General features: G+C 47.0%; 1 protein-coding gene across 8 annotated transcripts in view; it reads right to left on the bottom strand.

The window, feature by feature from the left end:
- The window catches only part of SCUBE2 (signal peptide, CUB domain and EGF like domain containing 2), a 669,241-nt gene that overhangs the window by 46,260 nt on the left and 604,314 nt on the right, over positions 1-18,667 (bottom strand). For all 8 annotated transcript variants that reach the window (XM_086955987.1, XM_086955986.1, XM_086955985.1 and 5 more), the window contains 2 exons: positions 12,969-13,136; positions 11,238-11,399 (listed from right to left, as the gene is read on the bottom strand). In XM_086955987.1, coding sequence (XP_086812113.1) covers positions 11,238-11,399; positions 12,969-13,136 — 330 coding nt within the window. The remainder of the gene's footprint in view (positions 1-11,237; positions 11,400-12,968; positions 13,137-18,667) is intronic.

Below are 18,667 nucleotides of genomic sequence, written 5' to 3' on the forward strand. Positions count from 1 at the left end.
GTGGATCCAGCTTCGGCTTGCTCCACTTCTGAAAGATGCTGTCCAGCACTGATTGATCCAGTTCCCACTCGTGGAAAGATTTCGTTTTTCTGCTGAGACAGTCTGCCCAGGTGTTCTGTGCTCCTGGTAGATGTTCCACCTTGATTGTTATTTTGTGCAAGAGAAGTCACTTCCATATGCTCTGAGCCTCTTGAGACAGAATGTGAGACCGCGTACCACCCTGCTTGTTCAGGTAATGCATACAAGTGGTGTTGTCGGTTCTGATGAGAACTGTTGAACCTCGCAGTCTGGGAAGAAAAGATTGCAGGGCTAGTGCAATTGCCCGAAGTTCCAGAAAATTGATGTGCATCTTCGCCATCGATGAAGACCACTTTCCCCTTATACTTAGGTCTTGAAGGTGGGCCCCCCAACCTTCTAGGGAAGCATCTGTGGTGATGATATAATATGGAATTGTAGGTTGAACAGTGAGCCCTACGGAGACATTCTTGGAACTTCTCCACCAAGGAAGCGTTTCTTTCATAACAGGAGTCACTTGAACAATGTTGTCAAACGACCCCGATATTTGGAGCCACTGGTTGTCCAGCTCCTCTTGAAGTGGTCTCATACTTAACCTTGCTTGAGGCACTAGCAGTATTGCGAACGATAAAATCCCCAGAAAAGATTTGATCATTCTCACTGAAGCAGACTTTCTTTTTAGGAGTTCTGATGCCAGAGAGAAAAGGCGAGATATCCTTTCTGCGGACAAGAATGCCTTGTCTTGGAGAGAGTCCAATTTCGCTCCCAGGAATTGTGTTACTTGGGACGGATAAAGGCTTGACTTTTGGGCATTCAGTGATAGTCCCAGTGAGTGAAACACTTGCAAGCCTTTTGTCGTTGCCAGAGATGCCTGGTGAAAGGATGGAGCCTTTATTAGCCAGTCGTCCAAATATGGGAACAATTGTATGCCTTGTAGCCTGAGATGAGCTGCTATCGGGGCTAGAAATTTGGTAAAGACTCCTGGAGCCGAACGTAGGCCGAATGGAAGAACTCTGAACTGGAAATGTGCACCTGCCACAGTGAACCTCAGAAATTTCCGATGCTTGTAATGAATTGGGATATGGAAATATGCATCCTGGAGGTCCAGGGTTGTCATGAAATCTGCATGATCCAGAAGCTGAAGAATTTCCTGGTGTGCTACCATGCAAAAGTATTTTTTCTGAAGGTACTTGTTCAGCATCTGCAAATCTAAAATTGGCCTCCAATCACCCAACTTTTTCTTTCTCAGGAAAAAGCGAGAATAGAATCCTTTTCCTTTTTGAGAATGAGGGACTCCTCAATATTGCTCCTTTTGATAGCATTGCTTCCACTTCTTTCCTGAGAAGAGAGAGATGTGGTGGGTTCTTTTTCAGAGGTGGATGCGGAAGAGGAAATTTGGTGAATTCCAGGGTGTGTCAAAATTTTATGATATCTAATACCCATTTGTCTTTGGTTATTTTCTTCCAATTGTGCAAATGCTGGGAAATGTTGGGAATTTTGAAAACTGGGTCTGGTGCAGGTGGAAAAAGAATGTCACTGCCTTCTGGCAGAATCTCTGCCTTGAGCCTGACGTCTCTTGCCTTGTTGTCTGTAGGCAGCTGCCGGAGGATTTTTGTAGCTTTGTTGCTGTTGTTGGTAATTGTACCCATAACAACGTTGGTTACCTTGCTGTTGATACTTTTGGTATCCTCCCCGAAAGGAGTAAGATCCTCTGCCTCTTGCTCCACGAAAAGGTGTCTTCCTATACTGCAAAGCACCCAAAGATCTAGCAGTATCTGTGTCTTTCTTTATCCCTTGAAGAGCATCATCAATATGCTTGCCGAACAAGAGGTCACCATCGAAGGGCATATCAAGTATTTTTGTTTGGATTTCAGGTCGAAAATTTGTAGACTTAAGCTAGCTTTGTAGTCTTAATGTAGCTGCTCCAGTGAGCTGACGAAATCCAAGCGATGCTATATCTACAGAGATATCTATGATCTCAGAAGCTGATCTTTCACCTTCCATCAGAATTTTCCATGCTTCCATTTTCTTGTCTTCAGGTAAGTACTCCATGTATGGCGAGATGTCTGACCATAACTGTCAGTTATATCTGCTTAAAATGGCAAAGCAGTTCCTTGCCCGAGCTGTAGCACCTGCCATGGTTGTAAAACGCTTGCCTATGTTATCAAGGCGCCTTCCAGAGGCGTGGCTTGGACGCCGATGGTGATGGTCGCCTGAGAGCTCGGCTCCGGGACTGAGACCGCTTTTATCCTGCAGATCGAGGATTTTGGGGCACCCTGACCCCCACAAATCGAAGATCGGGTCGAGGCTTTTGGTGAGGCACCCGTGGACACCCGAAAACTGGTTGTTCTGACGGAGCAGCGAAGTTGCGGAGGAATCGGAGCGGAGCCCAAGATGGCGCCCGGACCCTCTCGATAGCCTTCCCGAGACCCCGGGCCCGGAGAAGCCTATCAGATCTGCATGATTCTTCTCCACGTCTCATCTTCCCGAGCAGTGACCATCCGGCTGACGGCAGGGGAGTGTCTGGGCACCGTGGTCACCCCATGGACTGATTGTTAGCCGCTTTCCTCGGCGCAGGCTGGTCGCGTACGGCCGGAGGCCCGGAGCAGAACGACGACACCACTCGAAACGAGCGGCGGCCTCCCGCCGCGCGCCTGACTTCGCCGGAGCCCTGAGAACTTTATGGGTGGCACGGCGACTTGGCGCCATAGGGATTCTGGCCGCACTGGTGATTCTACTTCGAGGTCTTCCTCGACCCGACGGGCCTACCCAGATCGGCGCCGATCGCCCCCGCCTCCCCCTTGGTGGCCCATCCCGAAAGATCGGAGAAGTGGTGGGACTTGCCGAGGACGATCAAAGGCCCTCTTCAATACGACCACCCGCCAAGGGACCTACAACCGACGCCCACATTTGGTGGAGTGCCTACAGAGCTTTCTCCCGCGAGGCACATCCGCCATGGGGAAACCAAGGGGGCCCAAAGGAACCACCCCGGCTGCCTCGGATACGGAGGCGCCGGACAAGGACGACCGAGTTGACCCGGAGTGCTCTGGTGGTCCCCACCTACAACAGCAATTCGACCGAGTCCTGGAGGCGATCGCAAACACGAGATCTGCCCTACAACAAGACATCGCCCAGGTTGCGACGAGTTTGGGCCTCCTCAGGGCGGACCACGGTAAGCTCTCGGAGAGAGTCAAAGAGGTGGAGAGCTCAGTGAAGGTCCTGGAGCCAGCACAGAAGACTCTGGCTGCAACGATGAAGGATGCCCTGTCCCGGATCGATGCCTTGGAGAGACGGGCAGAGGACGCCGAAGGGCGTACCAGACGGAACAATATTCGTGTGGTGGGCCTACCGGAAAAGATCGAAGATGGCGACATGGTGGCCTATCTAGAAGATTGGCTCCGGAACACGGTGGCCCCGGAAGGTCTGTCCTCTTTCTATACCCTGGAACGGGCACACAGGGTGCCGGCGAGACCACCGCAACAAGGTCGCTCCCCACGCCCGGTGGTGGCGCGTTTATTGCATTTTCGGGACAGGGACCTACTCCTCAACGCTGCCAGGCGCAATGGCCCCTATCAGGTGGAGAATAGCCAGGTGAACATTTTTCCAGACTATACTTATGAAACCCAACGAAAGCGGACCTCTTTCCTGGCGGTCAAGCGTGAACTTCGGAGCGAGGGTATTCAATACTCGCTCCTCTTTCCTGCGAGGCTCCGCATTATCCTGGACGATAAAACTCAGTTCTTTGATACTCCGGAGGACGTCTGTACTTGGCTCGAACTATATAGGGCTGGCAAGGATGGTTTCGGCTCCTCATCCCAGTCAACTACGGAGCCCAGACAGCAGCGACGATCCAAGAGACTCCGGAGCCGCCGCGGCAAACCGGGCAAGCCCTCGACTGTAGAGACTATGGCGGAGCGACGAGGAGTGCTGGAAATGGTTTCTAACCTGTCTGGTTCACAAGGCGGCCCCATTGTTGAAGAATCGGAACCGGGCGGTGAGGGGGCTCATACGGACACAGAAGAATCGGAGACTGATAGTGTTCACTTGCCAGTGGTTACTCCGGACTCGGCTGAGGGCATGTTGGACGGGCAGGGATGATTGGGTGAGCTACTTCCATTTGGGCGGGGGTTTGCCGGGGGGGTTGTGGAAGGTGCGGTTAATGCCATGATCCATTGGTGGGGTTGGGGGGCCCTGTTCTGACTGATACTTTTGACTTGGGGCTCGACTTAGTCTCGGTAGGCCGGGACTCGATGGCCCATTACTGGCGCCCGGCCCGCACCTAGCCCTTAAGGCTTTCCTGCGGTGGCGACCGCAGGAGTAGTAGGGGAACGGGGGGTTTCTGGGGACACGGTTTGGATGGGAACTAGATGGTGCTATATGGGTCCTATTCTGGGGTGAGTGGGATGGGGTTTGTTTCAGACGGGTGTTGGGTTGTTGTTGGGGAAAATGGCCGCCATCAGTGTTGATTTGATTGTAGCTTGTTTTTTGTTTGAGCGTTGTTGGGGGACCCCGGGAACGACGGTGTGGGACAATGGTTGAGATGCATCACTTGGAATGTACGGGGGCTCCACACTACGTCCAGACGTCACAAAGTTCATGGTTATCTAGTGCGTAGAGGGGTGCAAATAGCGCTGCTGCAGGAGACACATCTCACTAAGGCGGAAGGGGCGGCGCTGCAACGTAGGTGGAGAGGGCAGGTCTACTGCACTTCATACTCAGCTTACGCGAGGGGGGTGCTGATATGGATAAGAGCTGGGGTTCCCCTGCAGGTCTCGAAATCGGTGGTGGATCCGGAGGGTCGCTATGTAGCTATCTCTGGTACATTGGGGGGTAGGGCTCTGAATATTTGTTGTGTTTATGCACCTAATGTGGACCAGCTCGCCTTCCTCTCCGGGTTGTCGGGCTCTCTGGCCTATTTCCTTTCGGGAACCCTCTTGCTAGGTGGTAATTTTAACTCGGTGGTGGATGTGGATGCCGACCGCTCACACCCCCCCTCCCGGACTCTCCAGTCCGGCGGGTGGCTAAAGGTAGGAAGGAATGGCAGACGCACTGGGGGCTTGCGGATATCTGGCGAGCGCAACACCCGTCTCTAGAGATTACTCTTTTTTTCTCTGGCCTACACGAATTACATGTGCGGCTAGACGGATTTCTGGGGTCGGCGGAGTTGGTGTCCGCGGCGGTCCGCTCTGAATATTTGACTAGGACCATCTCTGATCACAACCCCCTCCTAGCGGACTTACGTTGGTTCCCCGGGACCCCTAGTGTGCCTACTTGGAAATTGCGCACAGAGATATTAGAGGATATAGTCTTCAAGGCGGACCTGGGGGAAAAAATTTCTGATTATTTTGCGGCCAATGGGGGCACTGCTGGTTCGAGAGCGTCAGAGTGGGATGCGTTTAAGGTAGTGGTCAGGGGCTATTGTATCTCTAAGAAAGTGGGAATGCGACGCGTCATCCTTGATGACTTAACCACGGCTGACCGGAAACTCCACGAGATGGAACTTCGCCGTCCCGGCCATCCGGAACTTCAGGAGCGTACTGCTGCGGCGAGGGAAGCGGAGGTCGAAAGACTGCGCTGCTTCGATTACAAGGTCTACACCACCAGGTCGCTTACGGAGGGGATAAGTCGGGTGCGCTTTTGGCTTGGTTGGCCAATCCCACGTGCCGGACCTCCCTGACGACGTCAATGCGCACCACGGAGGGCCTTGAGGTGTACACCCAACCGGAGATATTAGGTTGCTACCAACGTTACTACGAACGGCTGTACCGCAGTAACCCGACCCGAGACCCCACCCTGATTGATGATTATCTGCAACCCTTAGAGATTCCTGCGCTGGAGCCCGACGTGGCGAAGGCCCTGGGCTCTGCTATTGAACTGGGGGAAATCCGTAGCGCCATTAAGGGGATGGCGAGAAATAAGACCCCGGGCCTTGACGGGCTCCCGGTTGAGTTTTACTCCACCTATGTAGACCTACTGGCGCGCCGACTGCTGATAGTCTACAAAGAGGCGAGGCGCTTGGGATGGCTCCCCGGCTCGATGTGTGAGGCCTTAGTAGTTCCCCTCCTCAAACCTGGTAGGGAGTCAGCTGACCCGGCGTCTTACCGACCATTATCAATGTTAACGGTCGATTATAAGATCCTAAGCAGCATATTGGCATCGAGGCTGCTAGGACACATGCGCTCCTTAGTACACGAGGACCAGGCGGGATTCATACCCAAACGTAACACGACCATGAATATTCGCAGGTTGTTTCGCTTGCTAGAGGAACCGCACGCGGATGCCATGTGCCCGTTGATCCTTTCGGTTGATCTAGAAAAGGCCTTTGATAGCCTAGAATGGGATTACCTGCGCAGAGTGCTGCTGCGCTTTGGTCTGGGGGAGGGCTTTGTCAGGTGGACCACGGTGCTTTATGCCTCGGCGTCGGCCAGGGTGAGGGCGGGCCCGCTGACCTCCCAACAGTACCCAGTAGAACGAGGCACGAGGCAGGGATGCTCGTTATCCCCATTGCTCTTCGCATTAGCGGTGGAGCCACTGGCGCTGTCAGTCCGGTCCGGCGCTTCTTTCGGCGGCTTGCGGACCTTATCCGGCCAGCACTATATCTCACTGTATGCTGATGACCTGCTGCTCTTCCTTGAGATTCCGATACTGCTTTGGATGGGGCTGCTGAGGCTCTGACGTCTTTCGGGGAGGTCTCGGGCCTTCGGGTGAATTGGGCCAAGACCTGTCTGTTCCCAGTTCGTAGGGGAGCACCCAGACCCGACATTAGCAGAGAGATTAGGTGGGAACCTAGCTGCCTCAAGTACCTGGAGGTATACATAAACCATGAACCCGCCGACCTTTTGGACGGCAATATAGCCCGCTGCACTCGCGCGTTGCGGGGGAACATGGAGTTTTGGGCTACCCTGCCGCTTTCATGGGCGGGGCGGATTGCACTGTTGAAAATGGTGGCACTTCCCCGGTTGATATACTACTTTAGAGCGCTTCCGATTTGGATCCCGCCGGCCACCTTTCGGCTTTTGAGATCCATGGTGGTGGGGTTTCTCTGGGGTTCGGGCCGCCGGAGAGTGGCTCTCAAGACTCTGATGAGACCAAAGTCGGAGGGAGGCCTTGCGGTGCCAGATTTTGAGAAATATTACCTGGCAGCTCAATTGCAGACCTTCACCCAGGAAGTTGCGAGAGAGTTTCGTGGCCCGGAGGTTGGGAGGGGTAGGGGAATGCCCAGGCATGTTATTTCCTTCATCGCACTACGCCAACGTCTGGCCCTGCAGGACCTGACGCTCAAAGAAAAGACTATTAGGCTATGCTGGAATCGCGCCCACGCCCGGGGGGAGCTACGGCTCCCATATGCACCGGAAATACCGCTGGGGATGCTGACGGCCTTGCCTCACGGGGGAGACTGGTCGCGCCTAGGACAGTGGGAAGAAGCAGGATTACAGTTGGTGGGGGACCTTTACGAAGACGGGGTGTTACTGCCCTTCCAGGAGATCCTGGACTGCTTTGACGTCCCCCGAGGCGATTTCCTCCTGCACACGGCTCTGGTTAGAGCGATTCAGTCGCACTGGAAAAGTGGTCTAGAGGAACCGCCCACGTCTCCGGTGTGGCAGTACGTTATGATGTCCGCCGGGACGGTCAAGGCAGTCACGTGCTTATATAATAGATTGATTAACGAGGGTTTGCCCCCGCTTACCAAACTACGGACCCGTTGGGAGGCTGACATAGGGAAAGAGATACCGGAGACGACGTGGTCACAACTCATGCGCCAAGCCTGGAAGGGAGCACGCCATGCCCGGTTTCAACTGGTTCATTTTTATATACTCCACAGGGCCTATTTGACCCCGGCGAAAATTCAGCAATACTTCGCCACGGACACAGCGGATTGCCCCAGATGCCGAGCACCTGAGGCTGACCTCATTCACATGCTGTGGTCCTGCCTGGTGCTGTCCTCATACTGGCTTTTGATCGAGGACACTCTTAATAGGGTTACTGGGAGAACCTTGTCGGTCGATGCGGCGGTGGGGCTCCTACACTGGTTCCCGCATACCCCTAAAAATAAAATTTCGAGCAAATGTATTGATCTGGGGCTCGTTCTGGTGAAACGGGAGATAACTAGGAATTGGAAGGCAAGAGTTGGTCCAACAGGAGCTAAATGGCACAACGAACTTTTGAAGTGGGCCACAGGAGAGAGCACTCTGCTATACCAACTGGCAAAGAGGCAGCACAATGAGAGGGCACTAGAAGCAGCATTGGAATGGGAGACAATAGTGCAGGCCCTTAGAGATTACTGCGCTTCCAGCGATTCCGAGGGTGATGATGCAGCACAACTTGAGTCCCGTTAGGCGTCCACGACACTGTTCTCTATACAGTCACCTGGGGTATCTTCCCACAAGCTCTTCCTACACGTACCACTACACACTGATGGCTGGGATGGGTGGGGGGAGGGAGTAGAACCTAGAGACTGTTGGGCGGGGAGTTTTTTCTGTTAGGTTGATCTAGAAAAGCAGATGAAGGCCGTTGGATTATCCGGATCAGCTTCGACGTCATACCGGTTCCCCACCTGTGTTCCTTCTCAGAAGACGCCGCCCGACCCTCGGGTTGTGGGCTGAATGGCTGTGTATTCCAGATGTCTTCTCATGGGGGATCGGATGTTTTTACCTTTTCTTCCTGCAGATGTGTTGCTGATCTGACATGTAACTTTGGCTAATTCCTGCAATAAAAATATATTTAAAAAAAAAAAAAAAATCAAGGCGCCTTCCATCTTTATCCGGAGGAGCTGTTATAGGAGTGGAAGGATTCCTAGATTTTCTCTGCGCTGCCTGAGAAATTACTGAATCCGCTTTAGGGTGACCTGAAAGGCAGGCAGGGGCATCATCTGGTGCCTTGTACTTTTTATCAATCGGAGGCAGAATTGCCGGAATGGAAAATGGGATCTTCATGATTTTTATTCCTTCTTCCCAAATGTGATCAATTATGGGAATAGAACGTGTGGACTTTCTGTTCAGGTCTTTAAAATCATACATAAAACACTCTGTCTTTTGTACTGGCATGGTCAGGTGAAATCTTGTTGCTGCTCTCTCCTTGGTGGCGTGAAAACCTCCTATGTCCTCAGGAGGAGAGTCTGCAGCTGGAGGAATAGGCGAAGCTGGATCTGTGATCAGATAATCGTCCCATTCATCTACGGTAGTTGGTGAATTAGGAATTTCTCCCTCCTCTGCTACCGTGACTCTATCTTCATCCTGCGACAAAGGTATTGTCACCTGGGGCTCAGAAACTGGCGTTGCAGGTGTTACAGGTTGTATATCTACAGGAGTAGAAACTTGTTGCGGAGCTGCAGTTGAAGGAAAACGACTATTATAGTCTTTAAGCATCGCAGAAAGATCTTGTAGCAAAGCTGCTGGCATTTGAACCATAGGTTCCTGATGGAAACTTTTGTGTGGCACTCTCAATGACTCAAAAGGCTCATAATATTCCTCTTCTTCTTCCTCCTCATGATACTTTATCCTGAGCTGGGAAGGGTCACGTGCCTGCCCATAAGGATCATCGTCATCCTCAGATGCCTCCAAATAATGGCTAGGAGGCAAGGGTGAAATGTGTGACATCATGATAAAATTGTCTATTGGATGACAATTTAGAGCTCAAAACTGGTGTAAACTGTAAAGGTGCAGGTCTTGCACGCTTTAACGTAGCAGAAATATACGTTGACGGTGACTCATATTCTGCAGATATAGAAGTAACAATTGGCATCGACGATGTTGAAATCATAGTCGCTGTCGACGGAAAAGACATCGTCGACGAGGTGGTCGTCGACGTCATGGTGGAAGTCGTCGTCGACGGTGGACACGCCGACGAGGGAACAATTATCATCGTCGACGGTGAGGTCGTTGTCGATGGTAGGCTCGCCAACGGAATCGTCGTCGACGGTGGAATCGTCGACGGAATCGTCGACGACTGTGGACCTGTCGACGGAATCGGCGGCGGTCTCGTAGTCGACGGAAGGCTCGTCGTCGACGGGAGAAGCTTCGTCGAAGGCGGAGGCATCGTCGACGGAATCTTCGACGGAGAAGCAGGCGTCAACGAGGTGAGAACTCTCGACAACAAAGGGGCACTCGACGACGGAGACTTCGTCGACGGTATATTTTTCTTCGACGTTGAAGATCCACTCACCTTCTGTGGTGATTTCCTCATCGACAAAGAAGATTTAGCCATCGATGGAGGGTCCTGAAGAGATTTAGAGGCAGTTTTCCGAGAAACCTTTGCCTTATCTCTAGATTATACCTCAGAAGAGTGAAGAACTGAAGAGTTTGAGCAGAGCTCAAAGGAGACTCCCTAGCACAAGGTGCGGTAGAAAATCTGACGAGCAAGAGGTTCTATCAGGAGGGTTCTAGAGGGTGAGGAGCTCTGATTGGTTCAGGGAAAAGTTTGGTCCTTTTTACATAACAAGGGTTATGGGTTGCAAAAGGGAAATGGGCCTAGGCCTCTTTCAGTTTGCTATACTGCTAAGCATTGCTTTTTTATGTACCGGAGACTCCCGTCTCGACAACGGGGAATGATTCAGGCATGTGAATCTATGAAAGCTCCAATACTGGAGTAATCTAGGGTGTCTACCAATACCCCTGCATTCAACATGCACAGGTACAAGCTGACTGACATGTGAGAGATATAAACACTCACAGCGTCCATGTTCAACCCAGTCTGTTCTACGCCTCACGGTAGTACCACCATTTCTCTCCATCCCCCAATACCTGCAAGAGAGGCCTCGAAATATCCATGTCTGTGAGGCGAGATGGGCTATTTGAGGAGAGAATGATTTACTATTCTAACTCCTGTTCTCGAATATTTAAGGAAAGTGATGCTCAAGTGCCTTTCAATACTTTCAGCAAACAGGGAGAATAAACATCCCTGCCTGCCAGCTTGGATGACCACTGGAGGCTGTGGGGTATCAGCAGGTGGGAGGGCACACATTATTCCAACTTCCTACATGTAATGTGGAGACTTGGTGGAAGCTTTGGCATTCACCTTTAAAAATATCCTTTATTAGACCTGGTTTCGTAGGCCTGTGCAAATATCACAGTATGATTCCTAATGCCTTCAGGCATGCGGTCTCATGACACAAGACAGGGTTGCCTTGTACATAAGTGACGTGGGTTCCAAATTGCTGATATCACAGATAAATAAATACTCCTATTTCTTCTCGTTGGCTCGAGCACAGAGAAAGCTGTACTTACTTTTACAGTGCGTTATATTTGTCGAGCCATCGTAGTCTGTGGTGGTATTTCCTGGGCATGAAATGCAGTAGCTCTGTCCAAACTCCGGCTGGTACATCCCCATCGAACAGCGGATACATCTGTGAGTTGAACTGTTGTAGAAATGTCCAGGTGAACACTGAACTGGAGCAGTAAGAAAACAGTTAATATGCTTACAAAGTTCAAATACACAATTTGACAGTACATAATTGTTTAAAAACTATATATATCCAGTATATTGGGCTCGCTGATATACTTGGAGATAACATAAGTCACCAGATGACTCCAAGTCCTTGGAGACATCACAATCCAGTCCATATTACTTCTGCAATGTGTAATGTTGCTCCAACTGGTTCAATTGTAAGAAAGACTACAAATCCCAGAATGCTCTGGACTGCTAAATGAAAACCAAAAAACAGAAGCATGGTGAACCTCATTACCGGATGTCATCTGGTAATTTAAGAGTAAGATGCACACAAAATCTGCAACCTTTTCCTAGTCACACAATACACCTCATTGTAAGAATGATCTTGCTGGGAGAGAGGAGCTATTCTGGCTTGTTTTGATGTGAAGCCAAGGAATACAAATTCTACTATTTTCCCAGAGCAGAAGCAATGAGATATACTGAACACAGCCAGCCTCACTCCTATGCCTGGAGGATGCAATCAGTAGTCATAATCTGGCACCCATTACCAGTAACAAGACTGGCATCGACTCTGACAAGGACAGTAAACTACACTCTCAAAATAAACCATCCAGAAGTTCTCAAGAGTCATTACAATAGATGCTGTGCCACACACAAGTTCCCACTTGTACTTAGAAACCAAACACGAACTGCATTCATGCTACTGAGGAATGTGGCACAAGAAGAACAGCCAATTATCATAAGAAACAGTTTCAAAGTAGAACACCTGAAAGATGCGTCTATCCATGCAAATACCAAATCCATGCTACCGCTGATAGTACGAGTGCCACCCGTCTGTCCCACTGGACTTAACACAACATTAACCAAAGCATTTTTTGAGAGAAGATGTCTATTAAGAATGCTTTGCCTGGAGAACAGTATGAAGCATGGTGACCAAATATCCACCCGTCAATGTAGTAAATGGAGATCTGATTTCCAAAGAGGAGATGAAGCTGATGTCATGGTCTTCACTATCGCCCTGACCTCCGATGAAGAAATATTTCTTTGTTAGGACATTCCCAAGCAGGAGAGGGTGTGGAAAGATGTTACTTCAATCACACAGCTGCATAATTTCTGTATATACAACTTATTGGAAGCTCATCAAAATATCCGAACTCTTTTTCAAGTAGGTGGTGCGTGTGGTGTTTGGTTTATTTGTTACTAGTTTATCACTGTTCATCACTTAACACATCTCTTCAGCTGCAACTCTATTTCTATTATGCAAGTCTTGGGAGTGGTTGGGTTTAGCGCCTGCTAAGCTTGCATATTTCTAAGAAGAATCAAATGAGCTCTATGTAGCCATACACATTCAATTTGTAAGTGTGCTACACTTAATCCACTACATTATTTGCCTTTGCATTGTTTATGAAAATGGTCCATTATGTTCCAGTGGTATATTGTGAGTCTGATCAGACCCAATCTTGTCTATTGATTTGCAAGTGATGTTAATGGCCCAGGAACAATCTACATTTATTAAGGACTAGTATTTAACTCCGTAAAACTACACTCTGATACTTTTTCGTTCTTACCTTTTGTTTCACAGTCCTGAAATGATGTGGCACCTACGTGCTTACTTCCAAGACCACCTCCACAAGAAAAACATGATGTTCTGCCTTTCTCTGGTTGGTAGGTCCCAAGAGGACACAGATGACATGGTTTAAAACCATCAAGAGAATATTCACCTGGCAGACAATGACCTGCAAGAAAGAAGAAGAACATAGTCTAAAGAAGGAATCTGATACAAACAAGTTGCATTTTTGGCTTCCTCATTTGATTTCCTTTAAAACACGCAAGAACTATTTCCAATGATCTCTGTGGCCATGAATCAAACATATTGCTTTTTCTATTTTTGGCTTTTGATTTAGTCCCTAAAATGTTTCAAAGTTTATACAAATATTTCTCATTTGTGTGTACATAAGAAACACTTTCATGCATACATAGTCCTCCTTTAAATGTAGAAGTAAACAGTAGACCTTTAAAGGCAAGAAACAGACATTAATAGGCCCATTGTGATTAGCTCTAAAAAGACAAATGCATAGCATGCCCCTCAAGCGCTCGCCCTTTTCCCTTTCTTCCCTTGCTCACTGCTTTTCTGGCGCATTGCAAGATTGTTGAGTAAATCCTCAGTCTGAAACCATGCACATTTTGTTTGTTGTTTGAGAAGGCTTTCTCTTAGTTCAAGTATACACTGGTTTAATTACAGGTGTATGTCATACTCAGTGACTGCTAAATAGGTAGAAACTAGAAATGCACTTTTTGCATATGATATGATGTTAAGTCTGAGCGATTACCAGTGCTATGTCCATTTCAGCAAATGCAGGCTGATGCCATTTGACTGAGGTGCACAACTTGATAGACCCATTTTGAATGAATTGTGCAAGTATTGCGTTCCCCCTTGTGTCTAATAAGAACGTACATGCAATGTTTATTATGGATGGGAGGTGCCTTGGCGTCATCTTATCTGGTCTCTCTTTATTGATTTATTAATTTATGATTGAAGTGTAATTTGAGACTCTTTATTTTACAGTTGCGCCTGCCTTTCCATGGGATAATATTTCATTCAATTTGGTTTATAAATGTAGCAGATTCTTATTCAACACAATATTGGTTCTCTTGCTATATATTTTGTACACTTCGACATGTGAATTCGAACCATATAAGGATGGCGCCGTCCTGAAGATTCTATATGCACCATTGAGATCACTCAGTCCTTTCTCTACATCACTATTATTTACGCTGGGAATAGTCGACCATGTTTCTTTACGTGATCAAGGCCATTTCTTGGCCAAAACACGTCATGAGATGCTTTGGAAATAAACTTGTTTTTTGGTTTGCAGATCGATTCTGAGTAACTGTAAAGACTGTTTCCGTTCCTGATTGTGCTACAGGTGTGCTTCTCCAGTTTCACGCACTACCCCCACAATGGTCACTGCCACTTTTGGAATAGATTGACAGTGATCTATATTTCTGGAAAAAGCAAAATAGAAAAAGAACATTTGACATCTGGTATGCCACAATTCGATATTTACTAAAGAACTGAATGGGAGAAGACACACTTACGGAGATGATTAGAGAATCCACAACCTCCTGAAGCCGTGACACAGGACTGCAGAACAGACAGACTCCGACAATTTCAAGCATTCCTTTTCAAAGGATATGCATTACAAAGTAGATTCACACTATACCGAAATCATTAGACAAACTAAATGGAAAAACAATGTGTGCACAATAAGAAAGACAAACAAAGGGAGTTCTTTCTGTAGAAGCGCTCAACATTGTGCAATTCTTTATTTGTGTTACCAGTGTGCTAAGATCCAAGCTCACCAAATGTGAGAAGGGGCAATAATACAAGATTGAGTGAAGTATCCTAGGATGACCAAGAAGTACCAACAATGTTGGTTAAAGTAATTGCTGTTCATAAAACAAAAGGACCAGATGGTTCTGCTAAAAAGCAAGAGCCAAATATGATGTCTTAAAAGATCACTGCTCGTTACCCTTGTGCTAGAAGACCGTGCAAATGAATATCTTAGTCGGCCGGTGGTAGATACTCTCAGCGGTCAGTATATTGTATTATTTGTACCCCAGTGTGCTGTATCCAGACGTTCCTACTTTTGCAGGCGTATCAAGGCCTAATCTTGCAATTTGGAGATACTACTCGACCATATGGTTTTGGGCATAGATGTTCCTTTTCTGTGTACGCATATGACATTGCTTCCCTTAGAACTTAATTGGACTTGCGATTATAACGCCAGACCTATTATTTTATACGAGTATTTCCTCCAGAGACGCATTCTGCTTATACAGTCAGCTCAAGAGTCTTATTGTTTTTGGCTGCTGAATTGAAACTGCCAACTAACAGAGTTTTACATTGCTCCGACAAGACTATCTAGCCTTGAAAAAGCCCAAAGGATGAAACACGTGTTAGCTGCTTATGTTGTCTGTATGTATCAAGATTTGGAAATATTTAAAGAATAAAACTACGTATAAAAGAGAAAAAACGAAGATTGGATATGGACTATATATTTATGTCAAAATACTGATACTTGCACAAATAGATATCTACTTACGGACTACTAAAGTGTGCTTTGGTACTCATTTTTGTACTGCATTAGATACATTATATGGAAAACTAGCCTCAAATCACAGAGCACACCTACTCAGATATTATCACTACCTACCTATTTAGGATGCTGTCAAAAGCCACTTCTAAACTGCATGCTATGGTGAGTGGTAAAAGTCAAAGTTCCGAAAGAAAGGGGGCGGGATACACATTCTCTGTTAGATTGACCATTTGAGTCCAGCAATCATGTCCTTAGCCTATTCTCAAGAAGTGGGCAGGAGCATGAATGCAGTACAAACGTTGGTACTGTCTTGACACATTGCCCAACCTGGAGAAAGAAGCAATAAAAATTTGATGAAGAAAAAGCCTTTGAGGAGGTAGTGACCCGTTTGGTGCTTTTCGTGTAACCTAAATAGCAAAGGCAGGCAGCTCTAATCCGAAAGGCCAGCCATGACCTTGGAAATTCCTTATTGTGGATTATGTGTAGCCTAAATGGCATAGGCAGGCAGCCCTAGCTAGAGGGCTAAGACCTTGGAAATTCCTTTTTACCAAGAAGAATTATCAGACACCGGGGCAGTCAGTAAGCATTGATCTGATTATCTATGTTACCAAGCAGAAATCTAACAGGGAATCCTCAACGAAACTCTGACAGGGGATTTATTGCTGTACCTAACATTCTTTGAAAATTATGCAGGATCAGAGTATCCTGCAGGTGTTTTTATTTTTAAATGTCTTGAGAACACTTGAGTGCACATCTCCTGATGGCCTTCCAGAATGACTTGGATATTGGTATAAATAACTCCCAGAACATTCAACAACCTAGACTAATCAATCTAGTAACCAAAACATTTGTCAAACCTATTCAGTGTTTCACACAACACATTGAGAGTTGTGCGGATGAAATTAAACATGATCACCATTAGCCTAATAACAATTGCAGATTTGCCCTTTACCCTATCTGTGATTTTATCTGGTATCTCCACATAAGCTAAACTTCTACTATCATATGCTGACCAGCCAAATGCTGTGCCCAAAGTCTTAAGTTATATGGGATAGGGCAGTTTGAGGCAATGCTGCTGCTGCTGACTGAGTGTGTCACCAAACTGTATTGTTCAATTTGCTCAACCAAGGTATCACAGTGAGTGATGGACAAGGCAGCATAATTTTGAAAGTTACTCCAGCCATTTTGATCCTTTTCTTACATTGAGGTCCACAGGAACTTTCAGAGGGAAGGAAAGTTCCTTATAAGTCTGTAGGGCATAAAGACCAGGCTATTGGTCATCATCAATAAATATTGGTTGAAGATCAGATCACGATTGTGGTATTCTAATGCACTGAACAAAAATGATGACTTACCAATTGGCTTGACACTAAGCACTACTGAAACGTTGGCAGCAAACGAGTTATGACATCCAAGAGCTGTCACAAAGATCCTCTTGAGTGATCAAGGCCTCAGTATACAGCACTACAGTGATGGCACCTTGCAGTATGAGGTTTTTAGAGGATTAAAAGCCATGCAAGTATCCCATGCCAAGTCCATCAGCGTCACCATGAAAAATAAGATCACCTACTACTAAAGCACAAGCCTACATGCCAGCAGCAGATTTCGGAGTAAAGGTATAAGCCATTGTTTATGTATAGATAAATGGCAGCCATTCATTACTCATTGACAACCAATGTGTAAGAGCTACAGAGCATGTATGACAAATTCTTCAATGATACCTGCAGAGAAGATGACCTTCACTGGAGGTAAATGCAATACTAGTAGCCAAAGTATAGTCAAACACTGGCTTAAAAATGCAAATAAGAAAAAAGGCAGATGCATGCCTTCTCAGTGTATGCTCTATGATTATTTATGCTTTTCCACCAGATCATGAGCTTAACCGCAGAACTCCTGTAAATCAGGAAGGAGCTCAAATACAAACTCTTTAAGCAGCTGCATCCTTATTTCTCCCAAATACTTACTAGCTGTGACGGGTCAGCTGACCTAATTAAGACTGGGATGAAGTCTCCAGTACAGCAAGTCCATACTATCCCTTTTCTGAACATGCACATGATCTTTGAATCAGCCCGCTCCCAATCCAAGGTCACCAGTGCAGCCCAATGGTACAGCACACTAAGTTTTCTGTAGCTAGATCTCGGTTATATAAATTAAAAGACTACAGAAATGCATCCATTTTCCAATCTATGTACATGCACTGCAAGGTACAAACACTGCTATTATTCGATAATGTCAATCATTTATTCTTTTTGTTTGCTATTCTGTCAGGAACCTCCTCGAAGCAGGCCTCATAGTCCCGTTTCAGTAGACCACCTGAAAGCTGTTTTGTCTCTTTATACGGAGTGTACGGAGGCCAAGCCTTCTTTGCGAGGACCAGACACTACGTGCCCTTCAGTGTAGGCTCCTATCTTCTTCGGACTCATCACATGTTCTCAAAAGTTAAAACCCTCAGATCCTGCGAGATTTTCAAATCCCGTAGGCATTGTTGGGTGCAGTCAGGCATAAAATACCACGTCCAGTCGGCTGCACTTACTATGCCTCAGTAGGTATTTAGGAGTCAAGACGCTCACTGATGGACATCTTGAAAACAACTGGAGTTTCAATGCCATGTGTTCCAGGAGGGATGCTTAAACAGAGAAACATTTTACCTATTCCCTTTTGAAGTTGCCCCAAATTTTGTTTTCCATCCTCACACTAAGCAGAAAAAAACAGACTCTTAACACTTGGTAAAAGCTGTATTTTGGAGTAAGTTTTGTTGACCCATTTAATCAAGTAGTTGGGTAAAACTTAGATTTTGAATTTGAGGTCTGTTGTGCTGTGTCAAGCAGCAAGAGATTTAAATTGGAATAGACAAAATATAAATGTGTTAAAAGAACAGTTGTTGGAAGAACTGGTCTGTAGACTGAAAACAGATCAATATACCTGCAGATTATGTATGTATCTGCGTTATTTAAAGGGACAAGTCAATTTCCTATTTACTAAAACAAATCCTTCCATATTTTGCCTACTGACAGACTTACATTACAAGTGAGTGTCCCCAATAAATGCGAATTAGTATTATTTTTAATTTTGAGAAATTCAATAACTTCCGATAGATCCATTTGCCGTCAACTCTAGAACTAGCTGACTCTTTTTTAAAAGGTTAATCATACACAGAGGAATAGGAC

The sequence above is a fragment of the Lissotriton vulgaris genome, chromosome 2_1, assembly GCF_964263255.1.
Source record: "Lissotriton vulgaris chromosome 2_1, aLisVul1.2, whole genome shotgun sequence".
In the NCBI taxonomy this organism is placed as follows: Eukaryota; Metazoa; Chordata; class Amphibia; order Caudata; family Salamandridae; genus Lissotriton; species Lissotriton vulgaris.